Raw genomic sequence first — 18,429 nt, forward strand, 5'->3', positions numbered from 1 at the left:
TGGTGATTACAATCGAAATTCAGATGTGAGAGGGCGGCAAAATTGGTAACTCTCTGGCGCGGCCTTCGAGAAGCGGGGATGGAGGAAAGGTTGGCAGGCATTTCTGTTCCCTCTCTCACACTTTTCTGATTGTCTCTATTCTCCCCGAGAGAGAAAAAAAAAAAACACTTACTTTTTGAATTTTGATCTAATAATTTGGAAAATCAGCCCCCTTCTCCATAACCCTCTTTTCATTTCCCCCTTTGAGTCTAATTTCAGTCCTTGTGATCTTCGTCTGCTTTCTCAGGTCAGTGAGTTGCTTCTTCCCTCTGCTCTAATTCAATTCCTGGATATATTTTAACAAATTCCAACTTTTGATTCTGGGAGTATTATTCCCGCTCTATTCACTTGATGTTCCATGTTCATGATTCAAATCTTTTGCTAACATGATGCTGTGAGAGTACCCATTTAAATAATTGACTCCTTGAACTTATTATCAAAATTGGAAAGCTTAAGTGTAGATCCCATGGTGTTCAGAACTTACCCATTCAAAATCAATAGAAATTGTAGGTAATGAATAGAGAGACAAAAAAAAGGGGAAAAAAAATTATGAATGGGTGCATTTCTTGTCGGCTAAAATAAGGAGCTCTTGATTTTGAGTTTTTAGTAAAAGTTGACCCAGATTTGATTTTGTTGTTTTACTGCAGGTTTTATTTTTAAACTGAATGAGCTAGCAAGTTGGGCTACTTTTTCCCCCCGATTTGGAATTCTATTTTTACAGCGTAGCTTTTGTCCTTCAGATTTCGGTTAACCATTGCTCTTAACAACTTGGTGAAGCTAGACTAGGATTATCTTATCTGCCTTCGTTTTCAATTATTTCAGATCTTTGTCTTATCACTATTGTTTTAGATATGAAATTTTGTTAGGTCTAGTTTATGTAATTCCACTTGACTGATAAGGCTGAAAATAATCTTCAATTATATAGTAACATAGGTGTAAAGTTCTGCAGAAAATCTGCAAGATTAACTACTGCATTCTAATCTCTCTTGAAATATTTGAGACTCCATCAGTTGCAATGGAAGGGAAGCTTCTTGGGATGAATTATAATTTCTTTATGATACTCTCTTATATTCTTTCTTTATGTACATCTCATCACTTTATAGTGCGACAAGCTATTTGGAGTCAAGCTAATGATAATGAATTCATTGGTGACAGGGATGGACCAGGGTGCTAATCTCGTGCTAAAAATGACTGAACAGGATGTTGCATCTCTAGTGAAGAAAGCTGAAATGTGTAAACAGACTAGGCCAGATTTGATCGATGAAATTGAGGAATTCTATTGTTTGTATCGCTCATTGGCTGCGCGCTATGACCATTTGAATGTGGAATTATACAAGAGTATACCATCAGAGATCCAAATGCAGGGTGCTGGTAATGGCCCTGACACACCAATGCTAACTCCTGATGAAAAACTGGGTTCGCTCAAGTCTGGTCGAGTTGCATCTGTGAGTTCTGGTGGCTCTGATCCATCATCATCATCATCTGACTCTGAATCAGAATCTTTCAACTCCTCAGGCAATGCGTACTATAGCCTCCCGGTAAGCACTGATCATAAGGGCCTGCATCAGAAGATTGAGTTGGGGACTGCTATTCCAAAGAAGCTTAAGATGGATATAGAAGAAAATGGAGATGGTATGTTGAATGCTGAAGAAAATGAAAGCTATGAAGAATTGTGCAGTAAGGTTATCAAGCATGAGGAAGAGTTAAGAGTCTTAAAGCTAAAATTGCAGCTCTCAGAAGAGGAATTTACTGAGTTAAAAAACGAGCTTGCAAAGAGTGAACATTTTATGATACTAGCAGAAACTTTACAGGCTCAGCTTGAATCAGCAGATAAAGATGTCAAAATGAGGGAGGCTAATCTTGAAGCAGAGAGAAGAAGAATAATGGCACTGCAAAAACAAACAGCTGATGATCAACATGAATTGCAAGGTCTGCTGAAATTGGCTCAAGAAGAAAAAATGATGTTGAAGGCCAAGCTTGATTCAGAGAGTAATCAGGTTTTAGACTTGCAGGAGAGGATTGTCCAGTGCACAAATGATTTATCTTATCGTGATAATGAGATCAAAGCATTAAAACTTGCAATGCTTAATGCAGAGGAGAATTTATTGGTTGAAAAATCACATCTGCAGTCAAAGATATCAAGTGTGTCAGAGAAAGCAGACTTGTTGGAGGTAAGGCTCAGAGAACTGGAATTACAAGGAAAATCCATGGAGGATAAACTAAGGCAATGCCAAACTGAGAAAATGGAATTGCAACTTTTACAGGATACCCAAAGGGTGGGATTTCAAGCAGAGATCAGTCAGTTGAAGGAAGAACTTAGTGACAGAAGTGGGCATGTAGAAATTCTAAATAAAAACCTTGACAATCTTAAATTCAAGTGTGATATGCTTACGGCAGAGAAAGATGGGATGAATGCTAAGGTAAACACACTTACTGCAGAATTGAGCTCACGAGACATTCAAATTGAGCAAATGAAGGAGCAAATCTGGCGCATGCATGTAGAAAATTTGGAACTAATTGCTGGGTCTGAAAGTTTGCAAAAGCTAGTACATGAGCTGAGATCGAGAGTAGCGGAGCTAGAAAAGGAGGTGGATAAGCAGAGAGGTGAGCTTCGGGCTGGTGCTGAAGAGAAACGGGAAGCAATAAGGCAGCTTTGTATCTCCTTGGACCATTATAGGAGTGGGTATAAAGAGCTTCGTGAAGCATTTCTTCAAAAGAAGCGGCATGCAGTTATGGCTTCCTAAGGTCTCCCAATTCTATCATTGGACTAGTAAGGTTTCTGATCTGTAGCTCGTTTGCCCGTGTATGAAAACAATTGCTGTTTGTTGTGGAGCATTCTTTCTTGTTGGAAAGTATTGGACCTCAGAGAATTGTATTTTTGGTTCATTGTCAGTTTAGATATTTGATTTCCTGGCTATATTTCTCTTATTTTTACAGAAATGTTAAATTGATATCCAATCAGACCAAGGGTATTCAATTATTTGTTATCAAACTAAGCGTAAGCACTTGAACTTTCTTACATTTAAACACAACAAAATATTGAGTATGGAACGTGATCTCACTGGTGAAGAAGCAAGCAAACAAGGGTTCTATTGTTTATACGACACTTTTAATCACCAGTTAGCATTCCTCTTTTAAAATGACCATTGTTGATTATTGTCTGCATTGCTTGTGATACAGCAAGGAAAATAACAAAAGAATACATTCACAATTAGATTTTATATTCTCTAGTAACCAGTAAAAGCAAATGGCATCCTGAATATATATATATATATAAAGGGTTTTGCATACTAAGTTTATTGACTGAAGTGTGTGTGAATTTTAGTTATTGAACAATTTTTTCAAACAGCTACCAAGCATAATCCTCTCTCGTTGACAAAATCAGTAATAATACACACCAAAACTAATGTTTGACACTTAAACTCCAAATTCAGTTTATGATAAGAAAAAACAAGTGGAGTGACCTTGTTGAGACTTGAGAATGTGTTTGGGTTGGCAAATAGAAGAGATAGTTGGGGCAGTTAAATTCCATTAATGAGAAGACTTGAGGGTGATATAAATATAATAATCCCCATCGCCAAGTGGGTTAGTATAGTATGTCATCCATCATAATGGGTACTGACATATAAGAAGTCATTGCTTTCCATTTGATTAGGTCAAGGATCCTTTGATTCCAAGTGCACATTTAAATAATTTTTTTTAATTGATTTGAAAGAAACTTTTTCATTAAAAAAATAAATTTAATGAAAAGAAATTAAAGTTTATTTGATAATACAGAGAGAGAGAGAGAGAGAGAGAGAGAGCATCACTACCTTCAACAAACAATCTAAGAAAGTGGTCATTATCAAAAATCATTAAAACCCAACTAAAGAAACACACCACCCTAAATACTCACATAAAATCTAAACACTTCAACAGGTCCCTACAACACTTCACCCTACACAGTATAATGTCCCCCAAAGAGCTTCAACCTGTGAATTATTAGAGCTGCAGCAGCAATTCCAGGCTCCAGCTCAATTTATGCAGCCCAAAACCCACAATTACCACCCACACAGATTCTGACGAGGGAATTAAAACTGCAGCAACAATAAACAGTCCCCAGCAGCCCCAATATCACAAAAACCACATCCATAGATTCAGGACCTCTGACTTCTGCAGCAGCTCAATTCATGCAGCATAAGACCCACTTTCCATCCACAAAGATTCTGCAGAAGGTAATAAAAAACTGCAGCAACAACAAAATAGGCTCCAGCAGCACAAATCCAACAAATACCACATCCATAGATTCACCAAGTATAAAAGTTAGAACTGCTGCATCAGCAGAGACCACTCCATCACCCCCATAAGTTCTGCAGTAAGATTAACACTGCCAAGAGGGACAATCCACACCGCCAACTTGACACACATACCAGGCATTATCAACACCTTTGCACCACCAGCAATGCCACTTTTACACCATTACAAAGAATGGCTCTATTTCTTTCTCTCCAAACAAAGTAAACAGTAGCACAGAAGGCCATTCTCCTACACACAGCCATGCCACTTTTACCCCCTTGTTTTCCTTGTAAAGTAACTCACCTTCCTTCTCCATCTCATTACAGGTCTGAAAATACAACATTTGTGTAAAACGTTCAACGGTTTACATTTGCCCTTCACATAGCATCAACTAAACCTCATTTATAGTCTAGATTCCACAGCAAGTTTGTTCCTCAAAGCCATGCAAACAATAAATTAATTTATTGTATTAAAAATAAAAATTTAATAGTTTAAAAAAATGATTATATGAATTATGTAATTTTTAATAAAATAACATAAATAAAACATATATATAAAAAAAACCTAAATAAATTTGTTTGTATTGTTGATAGTATCAACTCTATGTGAATTTATATTTATAAAAAGTAGTAATATTTTTCTTTTAAAAATAAAAAATTTACAATCTTCCCACGACATACACCAAATTCCAGTCCGAAATTCAATATTAAATATATATAATATAAATATATTTCGCGGTGGGAAAGAACAAACCTAATCCTTGACTTTCTAATCTAACAATGACAAATTTTAAAATTTAGTATTTTCCTATCTTCACCATAATAATAATTAGCTTTAAATTAAAATTTTAATGCCAAAAATACAATTGAACTTCATTTCTTCAAATAGAAAATGCCACGTCTTCTCATCTCACTGGGCCATATCCATTAGGTGCGAAGATTTTCACGGCAGACGTGTGATTGCCTGGATGAAATATTGCCACGTCGCGTATAACAGCTGGACAGAGTATCTATTCCAGTCAGTCCCACGACTTTTTCTTCCTTCCAACTTCCATCTCGGTTGACTAATTTTGCCGATCAAACATCGAAATAAAAGTTCAAAAAAGTATTTCTATTTGTACCAATTCATTCTAGAGAACTTATCATGGCAGTCCAAATGAACAATCTTTTTTAAAAAAAAAAACACATAGATAAGTAATTATAAAAAGCAAAAAAAACTTTTGTAATTTATTTCTATTAATTGTGAAAAAGCTTTTTCAAAATAATTTACAGAAGAGAAAGGATTGATTTCGGGCCTAGCACTTTTCCCATTTTCCTTTGGGAAAAAAAAAATTAAAAAATCTAGCAGTCTTACTTCTAGCAGAGATGAAAAGAATGAATCAAAACAGGAAATAAAAAGACGCACCAAAATAACGGTCGTGTCAAGGGAAACTATGAACACCACCAATCAAAAAGAAACACGTAAGCAGAGGTCGGAACTGGGAAGGAGCTTTAAATGTTAGCCAACGCTGATTTTAATCAATGATCTTCATTCTCGTGTCTACTTTTGGCCTAGTTTGCCTTCCCAACTACACAACCCCGTTTGTCATACACATCTCTCTTCTCTTTTGTCTGTTGGAAAAAGCTCAAACAGAGGAATTACTTGCAGTGGGTTTTCTCTTCTTTTGGCTTTCCATGGTCGAGGGTTGACTGAAAGGAGAATGACCTTGAGCTAAACCCTTCATGGAGACTAGGGTTTAGTGTTGTTTGAAGTTTTTTATGTGTGAAATAAAGAAGAGTTAGCAGAGCAGATCAATCGAGAAATAAAGAAAAGTAGTAGTAAAGAAAAAGACATGGTCCTTATGGAACTTTGTAGTCACGAAAAGAATTTTCATTTCCTCAAATTTCTCAGCAGGTCTGCCGCAGGTTCGTTGCTATTTCTCTCTCTTATATAAGCTTCCCTTCTTTTGCATTTTCAAAATTCTCCAAAAATCTGTATTGCATATCATCCATCTCTTAAATTCTAGCTTCGCTCTTCACTCTGGATTCTCAGATTAATTGCAGAATAAGTTAAAAGGGTATTGGATCTTTATTTGATAGATTTGATCCGATCTAATTAAAGTTTATCTTCATATCATTCTTCTTCTTTCCGTATCTATTGTTACTTTGGATTTCATGTGGATGCTGGCTGCTTCTTACTATCGTTTTGTGGTTATTTACTGGGATTTGATCCAGAATAAAATATGTATTGCTTGTTCTCTTGTTTGTTGTTTTCTTGCTTGCCCATATTCTCTATCCCACTTCGCCAAGATGTGTGGATCTGTGTCCATTTCTTTACCGTTGACCATTAGCTGCATTAATTAACTTGCTCTTTTTTTGCTCAAATTGTACATCTTATGTAATTTGCCAATCTCTTGGTTAAAATTTATGTATCTCAAATTAGTAACCAGATCCTCCTTATTCTGTAGTTTAGATTTTGCTCGTTTGCCTTCTACCTAAAATGCTTTATTTGCTTCGAGTATAAATTTATTATACTCTGATTTCTCACACACATTGCTTTCGTTCAAAAACCTGCAAAAAGACATCAAAATATTCAGCCAAATGATGATTCATTGCAATCTCTTTGTTTTTGTTGATTTGTCTTTGATTAGGTTCAAACTATAGAATTCACCACTCTGGAGATAACTCCAATAAGAAGATTTCGTTTATGTAAAAAGACTTCCAATTACATATTGTAAATCAAAACAATTTACAAGTTCTTTTTATTAAAAATCAGAGAAATTAATGGTCATAGAAATTATTGAATTTACACAACTTGGCTTGTTAATCCACTTTCTAGATATCTCTGTTGTTAAACCATTTCTACAACTTGTTTTGCGCACTTTATTCCCACAGTATCTAACTTGTGCCTATGTATTTTTCTGCTTGTAGATGGTTTAGCTTCAAACTCTTAGAATAAGGTCCCAGTTCAAGGTTGAACACCTTTATATATTTGGAAGAAAAAAATGAGTGGAACAAGTCCAAAGATTCGATTTGTTAGATGTCCTAGATGCCAGAACGTCCTTCCCGAGTTGCCAAATGTTCCTGTCTATGAGTGTGGTTGCTGTGGCATACATCTCCAAGGTAATCATCTCTATAAACTTTTGCTATTCATTGCAGATCAGAAGAAGTAAATGGTCTATTATTATAATGGTGAAGTAATGAAGAGGTATTTAACTTTGGAATTGTACAGTTGAAAGGGATTGTTTCATAATTAACTCTCTTGTGAACTTCAATTAAATTCTCAACTGAGATAAAGTTAAGAAATGTGATTACTCTCTAGAGATTGATTATTAAATTGGCAATTGAAGCCTTGAATAAATAGTGGCTTGATTAAATGGGAAATTGGAGATTTAAATGATGGCCAACCTCTGTCTGCCTGGATCCTTGCCTATTATAGACCATCCTTACAACATATGTAATGGCTCAATGCTATTTTCTTTCCTGTTAGACAACTATGTGCACTACTGCTATTTGTTAATCAGTCTTTAATGAATCATATGCCTTCATGCAGCAAAAGTTCGAAAAGAAAATGCTGAAAGCACTACATCTGGATCGCCTGAAACCAATGCTTCAGGGTTGAGAAATTTAGATCATGTTTCTGAAGATAAGGAATCTAGCAGCTTAAGTCATGAGACTCTTCTTCATTCTGTAGGAGAATGCTCCTTGGGCCATGGGAGGGGCCAAATCAAATCCAGCAATGGCAATGGGGACAAGCCCATAGGCTTATTCTTAACAAATGAAGATGAAAACAATGTAAGAGATATAAATGGATCCGAGGATTTTGATATTGAGCAGCTTAAAGATTCAAATGCTGAGCAAAAAAGTGAGAGCAATAAAAATGAATCTAGGACTTGCGACAACCAGCAAGTCAGAGGTGTAAACTTGTCAGATGAGGACCACAACAATGACGGTCATCAAAATGAATCTTTGGCTTGCAATATTGAGCAGGATGGAGTTTCTAATGGAGATTGTACATCGGATGAACTTTCTCATCTTTCGAACAGAAAGCTGTCTCATTCTCCATTGTCAAGAACAAATTCAGAAGTTGAGTTTAATGATGAAAGCTTACTGTTAGCAGCAAAGGCTAAGCTAGAAGCAGAACCAGATGCTCAGAATGAAAGCAACTCTACTTTTGAAAGATCAAGCCAAGGGGAGCTGGTTGATACAAAGGGAAGTACTTCAATTGCCACTGCTCGACATCCAGCTGGAGAAAGTATTTCATCTGATATTCTTATATCTTCACCTAATGATCATCTGAAGCAGCCTCAGGAAAATTCTCATAATGGCTCTGACTGTGTAAGGTCTACAGATGCCTCTGAAATTGCAGATTTTGCAAATAACCCGAGCTCTGAGCTCAGCGGTACTCTTATAGATTTGTCCAAATCCCCCACTACCAGAAGCTCTCGTGCTTATTATGATGATGGTCTCTCTTCTTATGAAGGAACTGATGATCAATTGCCTAATCGACACAAACGTTCATCCAAACATGTCTATGGGCTTGCAAACTATTCTGCTTCTGATGTGAGGCTCAGAAGGGAAAGGTTCCCTATCAACAGTAATCATGAGATACATCATTTCAGAACTTCTGCTTCATTTCTGCCTGAGAGGACACATCATGCCCTGAAATCTACCAAGTTGGATCAAGAATTGCTGGGGCCCAAAGGACTTGACCAACCAGGTAGAAACTGGAGAAGATTAGCAAGAGATGAATACATGTCTCAACTTGCGCTTAATCAAAGTGACTCCCTTGCTAACTATGAAAGTGGCAGCCCTTCCAATTACAGTGAGTTGTATAATTCAAGGTTTCCTGGTAAAGACAAGCCTGCGTACTTTGAACAGGAGAAGATGCAACTGTTGAGAATGGTTTATGAATTGCAGGATCAACTCAATAAAGCATCTCTGAATGATAAACCAAATGATGGATTCACTTGGAAAGATCATTATACTCCCATGTACAATGACCGTGAGTTCCTACAAGAGGAAAGTCTCTATAACCTAGTTTATCCCAGATTTGCTGAAAGAGTTAGAGAGGAAAGTAATTGGTCTCAACAGAAAAAATACTCACGATTACCTTTCTCCGCAGAGGCAACTACCAGTAGACACCAAGTTGATCATTCAATGTGCTGCTGTCCCCAAGAGTGGCAGCGCAAAGGGCACTTTCCTCCACCTGGATTTCGTCACAATGGAGGGTTTTGTAGGGTACACTCTCATCTTGATCTTTACAATTCCTATGGCTCTTGCCCCACGAGTCCTCAAAGGCATGTGGAGTATGAGTTTCCTATGTATTTTTGCGGAACAAAGTCTGATGACCAGATGCATAGAAATCATGAGGTGAAGAGGTACTTAAGGGAGAAACATCACTTGGCTAAGCGACACCTCAGGCCCATAGCAGGTGGAGCCCCTTTCATAACTTGTTCTAGTTGCTTCAAACAACTGCAGCTGCCTGCAGATTTTCTCCTCTTTAAAAGGAGGTGCCATCTGCTAAAATGTGGTGCTTGTTCAGAGGTACTTAAATTTTCACTTCAAGACAGAACTCATCTAATGCCATATACACCAACTGCTGAAGCACCTCCAACAAGTGAGGTTGACGAGAATACTGATGCTATTCATCGGAGAAACTTTACTTCCACATCTCATGTCAGTGGTCCCTATCTGGATTCTATGTCTTGTTCGGACGAGTATGGACTCTCCCGCAAAAGCTGTTCCACTGAGAAGGATCCTGTTTGTCAAACACCATTTCATGCTATTCATAGGAATGAAGTTCAAAGAAATGTGTCACATGGTTCACTTGAGCATAGCGAAGAGAGAAGGAAGTTTGTTTCGAATGAGGCTCAAAAGAAAGGCAAGGGTCCTATGCAAATATATGAAGCAGCAGGCCCTTCTTCTAGCAAATCCAAATCTAAGAAAGTATCCTCAGAAATTGAGGAGATTCCAGCAGGAGGAGAAGGAGGTTCACCACTTCATAGACTAATGGGTTATTCATCGCCGAGTGACATGATATATGGTTGGGGACCATCTGGCCCTGCAGCAGCCTCATACTACCCAGAAATGCAGAGGAATTGAGAGATAATTCTCATGAAGTGGTGGATTGTATTGCCCTCCAACCAAATCCATGGTGTTCTAATTGCTCTAGTTTGCACTTGAAGAGATTTTTCGTCCTTTTCACTTTGTTTTTCATTTTGAGTACAGGTAAAATAGGATCTTTCACAGTTTCCTTGAGAGTCTGGAGTATATATACTAGTAGAAAACTAACTATTCTGAATTTTGTATGTACAGATGTTGTGCAGAGAAAAATTCCAGTATGATTTGTTTATTTGTATAGAATCTTGTTGTGTGTATTCAAAGAGGTAGATTGTAATAAGAATACTAAATGTTTAAGGAATGTCAAATGTGTCTGATGCATCAACAATGATAATCTTTGATCAAGTTCTTCAACTGTCGTAAGATGTAATTCAACTGTTAAGACTGTGAAACTAACTAAATTATTCAAGCTGCCATTATGCTGATACACAGCTTGATTACAGCCTCCTGAGAAAGAAAGGGATTATCTAGCTCAATCAATCCCTTGAATGCTCAAAGGCTAATGCTGATACTCAAGGTTGTAGGCCATGTGGCAGGCAGTGAACTGTTAGACTGCTCTGCTGCTTCATTCAGAATTTACTTAAAGAGTTAGTCTGGTAATTTAAGCATTATTTAAGGGATGTCATGATATTTAACAGAATATGTACCTTTACTAACAAAATAATTAATGTTGGGATGTATTTAAGAGAGGAGCAAAAATATACATTTATTTATTTATTAAATTAATATATGTTTTTTCTGCCATAATTTAAAAAATAATTAAATTATTTTATTATTATTTTTTAAATAAGAATTGAGGATTGAAGGAGGAAATCTAAGATTTTTCAAATTCACTCGGATGCACTTATCACATGATCAATTCATTATCAATTTAGAATCATAAGTTAAAATTTATGACGGTTCAAAAATTTTAAAATATTTGGAAAGCTCATAACTAATGTGGTAATTAACTAATTATTATCAGCTTTATAAATTTTAATAAATTTATTAAATTGTCTTTATATCAAAATCAATCCATTAATCTTTAAAAAATCAATCAATTAAACTGTCCATATATTATACAAAATCAAACTCTCTAATCTTTTTTAGAAAAAACATTAACTATATTAAATATTTATATAGTTTAGCATCTCTAATTTTAATTATATATTATTTATTTTTTTATAATTTTAAATATTTATACTAATCAAAATTTACTAATTATTTTTTAAAAAAAGTACTAAATAATTTTATATCATAAAATATTCAAACCTTTTAATTTTAAAATAAAAATAAATCAATAAATTTACTAAATAAATTATGAGATTTTATAATAATTACCCTTTTACTTTACACCGGATTGGATAGTCGGTTTAATAGGTCATCATAAACCGATTCGACCTTCCTTTCTCGGATTATTTTCGGGCCTTGGTGGGATAATCGGTTGTCTTCCGGGCTTTGCTTGTCCCGTGCCTACGCATATGCAAAACGAGGAAGTAGGGAGAACTGGACCTTCTCTCAGTTCAGTTTCCGACTAGCCGAGATTCGAGAGCTAGCTAAACTGCTCTATTGACTTCATATGACGTAGAAACTGAGGTAGGAAGGAGACGTGACTGTCGAACCTCCCTACAGTCGTTTCTGGTTCTTCTAACGCTAGCGAATCTCACCAGCAAGCTGCGCGTCACCTATAGTCACTGGATAAACCACCATTACCGTCAATTTCACTGAAATTGAAGTCGAAAAGTTGAAGAACAAGGAGTTTGCGGTTCTTTTTGTGCAGCTACGTGCTGCTTTTGGGTATAGCGGGAACATGGAGGTTGCCTGAGGCACCTGATTTGATACTTGTGAGCGGACATCACGCGCTGGCAGCATCTCTAAGCCCGCTTGAACAGAAATTTCAGGTTTTCTCCCTATTTGACTATCATACATGTAGTTTGGTTTAATTATTAGAGTTCGTTCTCTAAAATCTGCGCAAGATTGTTATTTTTTATTTTTTCTAATGAGAAATTTCACTAGGCAATTGTACATTTTGCATTCTAAGGATGAAAAATAAATGGGAAACCGGTAATTCGAATAAATTCAACAGGTAAAATCGTTAGAACAAGCCTGTATGTGTGAACATGAGATATAGCCATGGCATGGTAGTTATTAGTAAGCATTTGAAATAACTTAAGTAGCTTAAATGCTATCTTGATAAGGCAATAGAATATCTATATCTTTCATTTATCTACTTGATTATGCCAAAAGAAAACAAAATGAGAATAACAAAAATTCTGTTGACGTAATTAGTGCTTAATTTGAAGATTTTTCTTGGATTCATATCCATTAATTTGTATTGTGGATACATAAACTGAATGTAGCTATCATTAACTTATGAAATATTTCATTTCCTATGTCTTTTGTTCTTTTTGTAGCATATTTTATTCATTAAACATGACATGGCAAAAGCGCACGCGTTGATGGGTGGTGGGGACTGGGGACCCATATTAACTACCATAAGGTCTTTTGGTATAGCTGGTACATTCATAGGGTTTCCTTGATCCATCCGTCCATTTGACTTGTGTTTTATACTGTTGATTATGGAAATTCAATTTAAGTTAATCAAATTTTTATATGTTGATTAATGAAGAAATACTATATCTAATTTTGAATTACTAGGAATATTATATATGGATGTGTATGCATTATTTTTTAGATAAAATGTTGCATTGAAATTTACACAACTTGAGGAAGTTGTTATATTGTATATGAAGATTTAATGATGGATGAAGGTTGAGAAAATGATCGATGTTGGTCTGGGCTGGGTTTTGGCATTAGAGTGAATTGCTTGTGAAGTTGAATATTAGTTTAGTGCATTCCTTGTATAGTTGAATATTAAGTTTATATGCTTTTACAGAAGGAAACAGTCTTAGTTTTAGGGGAGAATAGATGTGGCCAAATTTGCAGTAGAATATTATGAGCAATGTCAAGATATTGGATGAAAATTTGCAAATTTAATCTTTAAGTAAATATTTTAATTTGGAAAAGTTCTAAAGTTAGGTTGGGCTTATGAAAAGTGTTCATTAGTTCATCAAGCTACATGGGTTTTTTAATTCTCCCGTTATAAGTGAAACAAGGAGGAATGAACAATATGTTTTAGTTAATTTGCTTTTCAGGAGGGTATATAGGCAGCCTTCAAGTGCAATACAAGGTGAAATGTGAATAGTGGTGACAATGAAAGCACCTTAATTGTTTAGGAGTAATGGAAAATTTGCTACATTTTATGGCAGGTAATTGTTTGATAAGAATGAGATTCTTAGTAATGCATAGGTTGTAGAATCACTGTATCATCTATATGCCTAATTAAGCATAGGTTGTCGACAAAACGTAGCTTGATGAAGCATAGGTTATTGATCCAGCCACACATGACCATTAACTTAAGGTGTCATGACAATATGAGTATAACCCAATAGAATCCACAGACAATGTGCTGTCATCTCGGAAGAGGTGATACATGTCTAAATCATTTTAGCAAATGAAATATGTGTTTGTGTCTGTATTGTTGTTTATTAGAATTAAAGTGAGACCACATAACAATAGAGAAAAAATGGTGGAAGTACGACAAGGAAATTATCTAAAAAAATGAACATGGGAACACAATTGCAAAGGAGGTTTTTCCTAATCTGCTATATAACTTATGTATATAAGAAAAGACAACAAAATCCAGTGCGCACTTGACATCAGAGCGTATGTATTAGGAACTAAGCTATAGGATTGAATTACTATAGTGTGTTGTTAAGCACCGAGTTTACTAAAGAGGTTATGGTGGTTTCTTGTATGACATTTGCTGTTACCAAATTGTAATAGTTTCCTAGAATTCAGCTGGTATAAATGGTTAGCTAAAGAATTTGATCAAATGAATACAATACCTGAAACTTATATTCCTTTCCTTAATGTTCTCTATGATTTCTTATCTTTTTCTCTCCAAACAAATAAAAGACCATTGAGTTGTAGAAGCTTGCAGCAACTAATTTTGAGCCTAAAGCAGTAAGAACCAAGAAGACAAGCACTTTTTTGTGAACAGATAAGATTGAGCACAATTAAGAAACTATCTTGATATATTAGCAAATTTGAAGTTTTATAGATAAGCAACAAGGATTAGTTTTTGGTCATAGAAACTAAAGTTTCTGATTTGAAGTGGGTTTTTTAGGCTTTCATCCTGCATGAAGCACTTGGTAAACAAAAATCAACAAAAAATATTACAATCAAAGGTTCAACAAAATCATCTAAAGTCTCAATAGCAGTAACTTGGAAGCTATGTGCTGCTTGCTATGGATAAAAAGTGAGAATCTATTTGATTAATTTTGACAATCTATTGAATAAACATAAGAATTATTATGCATCTTTGCCTTCTGGATACATGTGCTAGTTTTCTGAAAATTCTATACCTCCTTTCTGTCACAAATATGTTTTGTGGGTTTCCTGAACCTACTTGTTCAGCTTATAATTGACACACAGTTGAACTCTACTCTACAATTTTCATGATAATTTTCGTATCTTATGTTTGATATGCATATGTTTACTTGCATAGTCTCCATTTTACTTTGTCTAGTGATGGGTAGAAGGAAGCAAGCCCGCCCACATCGGTCTGGTGGAGTAACTATAGCAAACAGTGATGCTGCTGCAGTAGAATTGGATAAACAGAAAGTACCTGAGACTGAAACAGCAGACCAGGGGGAATTTGTTACTATTGATAGACCATATTATGTGGAAGTTGATAGGAGTAATTGGGTTTCAAATGAGCACCTCGACATATCTGAAGTCATCTTAAATGACATGAATTTTAGGGAAGCATATTCTAGTTTCAGCATAAATGCAGACATTTATCAGTCTAGGTATTCCTTAAGGTTTCGAGTGTGCAATGTCGATGAGTTTGTTATTGATCGTATTAAGTTAGGTCATTGGCCTGTGCTTTCCTCCAGTGATGTATCTTTGGAGTTGATTGAGAAATGCATGGTTGAGGATGGCGAAATGCAATCAGTAATTCTGTCTGGCAGTTTTGATGGACCAAATGAGGGTATTACTGGTCTTGTTCACTTGACAAGTATGCAGTTTTTGACAGTGAGGCCAGTTCTGGGGTTTAAATGTTCAGAGGAGGTGGTGCCTGTGAGAGTGAGGGTGGAGATACTTAAAAAAGCTTTTGATGCTTGTGAGTCCCTTCTAGAAAATACCAGACAACTATGGAAGAAGAGTATGATGAGTGTGATGGCTTGGCTACGACCAGAAGTAATGACTTCAGAGGCTAGGTATGGGGTTACTAAATCTACAGAAATGGCAGTCGACATGGTTGCAGATATAGGAAATGATACCTCCAACTCCAGGAAACGAGCAAGGCTTGATGTTGCTGGTTTCTATGAAGCCATTAAACCATCGAAGTGAGTGCTTATTGTTTTCTATAAGTTATTGATTCATGATGGATCGGTCCTAATTAAATATGTCAATGCACATTTGAATATAATTACTCATTCATGCATATATATATATTGTATTTTTCTTTCCTCTTCAAGCTGGACCTTAATCATAAGGTTTATTTTATGTACAGATCTGCTCCTATGCTTGACAATGACATATCCGACTTGCTCCCTGTGCTGAGACCATATCAGCGTCGTGCAGCTTTCTGGATGTTACAACAAGAGAAAAGAGATTCAGAAGATTCAGGGGAAGAGCACAGAAGTCAATTCTTTTCCCCCTTGTGTATGCCTGTGACTTTTCTTGACAGTAGTTCAACAATGTTCTATAATCCATTTAGGTATGACTGGTTGATTCATCATGGATAATGAAAGTCCTGATTCCCTACGTCCTTTCCAAGACAACCCCCCCCCCCCCACTCCCCCTGCAACTGCTATTTCTTTCCCACTCACATTTATTATAAATTGTCTTCAGTGGCAATGTTTCGTTGTCCCCGGAGTTCACTTCACCTTATATCTCTGGTGGGATTCTGGCTGGTATGTGTAGTGTACTACTATACTTTTCCTTCATTTGCTTAATTCTTTATGGTAAATTGGTAATTTCCTTTTATACACTTCTATCCAGGGTCAAAATATTAACAAAGATTAGAAATACAAAAATTTGAATAGAATGAGGCCATTCAACTTTATAGGGAAACTGAACCTGCCTGAATGAGGACTAGGAATACTTGACTGCAGAGAATTATACAAGCTCTTATATGTCCTTTTATAACTCTTGAAGAGGTGCGCTTTCCCATTATTCTAAAGCTTCTTGGAAGGGAATTAGGTAAATGTATACTAAAGAGTTCCTGTCTTGATATATTCTTCAATTAATTAAAACTGACAGTTTCAATTATGAACATTTTGAGAGATAGCTAACAATAAAAGTAAAAGTAAGAAGGGATTTCTGGACATCATTAGAAGAAATTGAAAGAGAGTCATGAGAATTGGGTTTGCACTTGCCCATGATCTCAACTTATTATAGTGACTATGGTCATTTTGACCTGCTGCAGATGAGATGGGTTTGGGCAAGACTGTTGAACTGCTTGCTTGCATATTTGCTCATCGGAAGTCAGCATGTGAAGATGGCATCTTTGTTGATAATGCATGGCAGGGTACTGGAGATCATAAAGTTAATATTAGAAGATTGAAAATAGAACGTGTTGAGTGCATATGTGGAGCTGTGAGTGAAAGTTACCGATATAGAGGACTCTGGGTGCAGTGTGACATTTGTGATGCTTGGCAACATGCAGACTGTGTTGGTTATTCAGCCAAAGGAAAAAAGAAGAGATCAACAATTGAGGTGGAAAAGCATAGAAAGAAAACTACAATCAGTTTTGTTGAGAGAGATGGGGATCATATTTGTCAGATGTGCTCTGAATTGATACAAGCAACTGACTCTCCCATAGCTACTGGTGCCACCATTATTATCTGTCCAGCTCCTATATTGCCCCAGTGGCATGCTGAAATTGCACGGTATTACTTTTACTTTATCAGTTTCGCACACTTGTACAGTAGATGGTTAGATATATTGTGAATTGAACACTTGAACTTCAAATTTGTTTAAAAAATCTGTAGTTGATTTTGTATTGTTGCTACAGTTTTTTGGCATTTGGTTTCTCTTTTAGGTACTTAAACTCGTTTTGGTAGTAGTTGTTACTATGCAATTTTTCTCCAATGCGTCAAATTTTGATACTGACTTGATTATATTAATTTGTTTTCTTAGTCATACACGCCCAGGTTCCTTAAAAACTTGTGTGTATGAAGGTGTGCGAGATACATCTCTTTCAAATAAATCTATAGTGGATATTAGTGAACTTGTCAATGCTGACATTGTACTGACAACATATGATGTACTTAAAGAGGACTTATCACATGATTGTGATAGGCATGAAGGTGATCGACGCATCCTGCGATTCCAGAAGAGGTTCGTCAAACCTTTTTACAGTTTTCATTTGAAAAGGCATTTATCTTTGCTAAAAGTTATCCTACAGTTTATACTTTGAACTTCATAATGTGATGGCTAATTTGTAGGGGATTTTCATAGTTTAGATTATAGATTTAACCAGAACCACAAGTTTCAACATAAATCACATTGCCTACGAATAACTTGTTGCATTGCTATTTATTTCTTTACTAGCCATTATGTCATATATATTGCACATGGTAATTAGTGGCATTTAGCATATCAATTTTTATATTATTTATAAACACAATATAGATATGTTCTGATCATAATGTTACAATATTTGATATGGTCAGGACTTTATGCTTGTTAAGTTTTTATTATAAGCAGATACTTAATCCCTAAATTAAGGAGTAATTTTCTTTTTAATTTAAGGAGAATCTCATCAATTCTAAAAATGTTGAAGCTGTTATAAGTTATAGGAAGTAAATATGTTAATATAGGAAGTAAATATTGATAGATGGATCAGTTACTTAATCTTAGGATTGTATAATCATAGACTTTATTTTCCTTCCTGTTTAGATATGGTCTTTCACTTATAAATAGGTTGTTATCTCAAGTGAGAAAAAACAACAACAAAATA

At 35.7% G+C, this 18,429-nt stretch overlaps 3 protein-coding genes across 9 annotated transcripts in view; all 3 read left to right on the forward strand.

Annotated features, from left to right (window-relative positions):
• LOC110623991 (protein NETWORKED 4A) lies at nucleotides 1–2,954 on the forward strand. Of its 3 annotated transcripts, XM_043961353.1 has the most exons (3): nucleotides 1–286; nucleotides 687–785; nucleotides 1,195–2,954. In XM_043961353.1, exon 3 carries the CDS (start codon nucleotides 1,197–1,199, stop codon nucleotides 2,781–2,783), a length of 1,587 nt encoding a protein of 528 aa, XP_043817288.1. In that variant the 5' UTR covers nucleotides 1–286; nucleotides 687–785; nucleotides 1,195–1,196; the 3' UTR covers nucleotides 2,784–2,954. The 3 variants fall into 3 exon arrangements, with proteins under 3 accessions (XP_043817288.1, XP_021624718.1, XP_021624719.1); XM_021769026.2 differs by lacking the exon at nucleotides 687–785 and having other exon boundaries at nucleotides 3–286; XM_021769027.2 differs by lacking the exon at nucleotides 687–785 and having other exon boundaries at nucleotides 67–89.
• Nucleotides 2,955–5,582: 2,628 nt separating this feature from the next.
• LOC110625131 lies at nucleotides 5,583–10,743 on the forward strand. Of its 3 annotated transcripts, XR_002489529.2 has the most exons (4): nucleotides 5,583–6,218; nucleotides 7,224–7,415; nucleotides 7,846–10,523; nucleotides 10,611–10,743. XR_002489529.2 is itself a non-coding variant. In XM_021770674.2 (3 exons), exons 2-3 carry the CDS (start codon nucleotides 7,298–7,300, stop codon nucleotides 10,395–10,397), a joined length of 2,670 nt encoding a protein of 889 aa, XP_021626366.1. In that variant the 5' UTR covers nucleotides 5,583–6,218; nucleotides 7,224–7,297; the 3' UTR covers nucleotides 10,398–10,743. The 3 variants fall into 3 exon arrangements, 2 of the variants coding, with proteins under 2 accessions (XP_021626366.1, XP_021626367.1); XM_021770674.2 differs by having other exon boundaries at nucleotides 7,846–10,743; XM_021770675.2 differs by lacking the exon at nucleotides 5,583–6,218 and adding an exon at nucleotides 6,242–6,370 and having other exon boundaries at nucleotides 7,846–10,743.
• Nucleotides 10,744–11,782: 1,039 nt separating this feature from the next.
• Nucleotides 11,783–18,429, forward strand: part of LOC110625034 (E3 ubiquitin-protein ligase SHPRH) — a 33,282-nt gene continuing 26,635 nt past the window's right edge. Inside the window, exons 1-6 of one of the 3 annotated variants that reach the window (XM_043960994.1) lie at nucleotides 11,783–12,295; nucleotides 14,986–15,808; nucleotides 15,976–16,182; nucleotides 16,317–16,378; nucleotides 16,894–17,356; nucleotides 17,607–17,807. In XM_043960994.1, coding sequence (XP_043816929.1) covers nucleotides 14,988–15,808; nucleotides 15,976–16,182; nucleotides 16,317–16,378; nucleotides 16,894–17,356; nucleotides 17,607–17,807 — 1,754 coding nt within the window. In that variant the 5' untranslated portion in view covers nucleotides 11,783–12,295; nucleotides 14,986–14,987. Of the gene's footprint in view, nucleotides 12,296–14,964; nucleotides 15,809–15,975; nucleotides 16,183–16,316; nucleotides 16,379–16,893; nucleotides 17,357–17,606; nucleotides 17,808–18,429 lie in introns of all 3 variants that reach the window. The other 2 variants (XM_021770526.2, XM_021770525.2) reach the window with 2 other exon arrangements.

Source organism: Manihot esculenta, chromosome 10 (assembly GCF_001659605.2).
Source record: "Manihot esculenta cultivar AM560-2 chromosome 10, M.esculenta_v8, whole genome shotgun sequence".
NCBI lineage: Eukaryota > Viridiplantae > Streptophyta > Magnoliopsida > Malpighiales > Euphorbiaceae > Manihot > Manihot esculenta.

Excerpts from the sequence above, each read along its gene's own strand:
- LOC110623991 (XM_043961353.1), top strand. The coding sequence starts at position 1,197 with ATGGACCAGGGTGCTAATCTCGTGCTAAAAATGACTGAACAGGATGTT.
- LOC110625131 (XM_021770674.2), top strand. The coding sequence starts at position 7,298 with ATGAGTGGAACAAGTCCAAAGATTCGATTTGTTAGATGTCCTAGATGC. Across the intron at positions 7,416-7,845 it reads CTGTGGCATACATCTCCAAG|CAAAAGTTCGAAAAGAAAAT; the intron begins GTAATCATCTCT and ends GCCTTCATGCAG.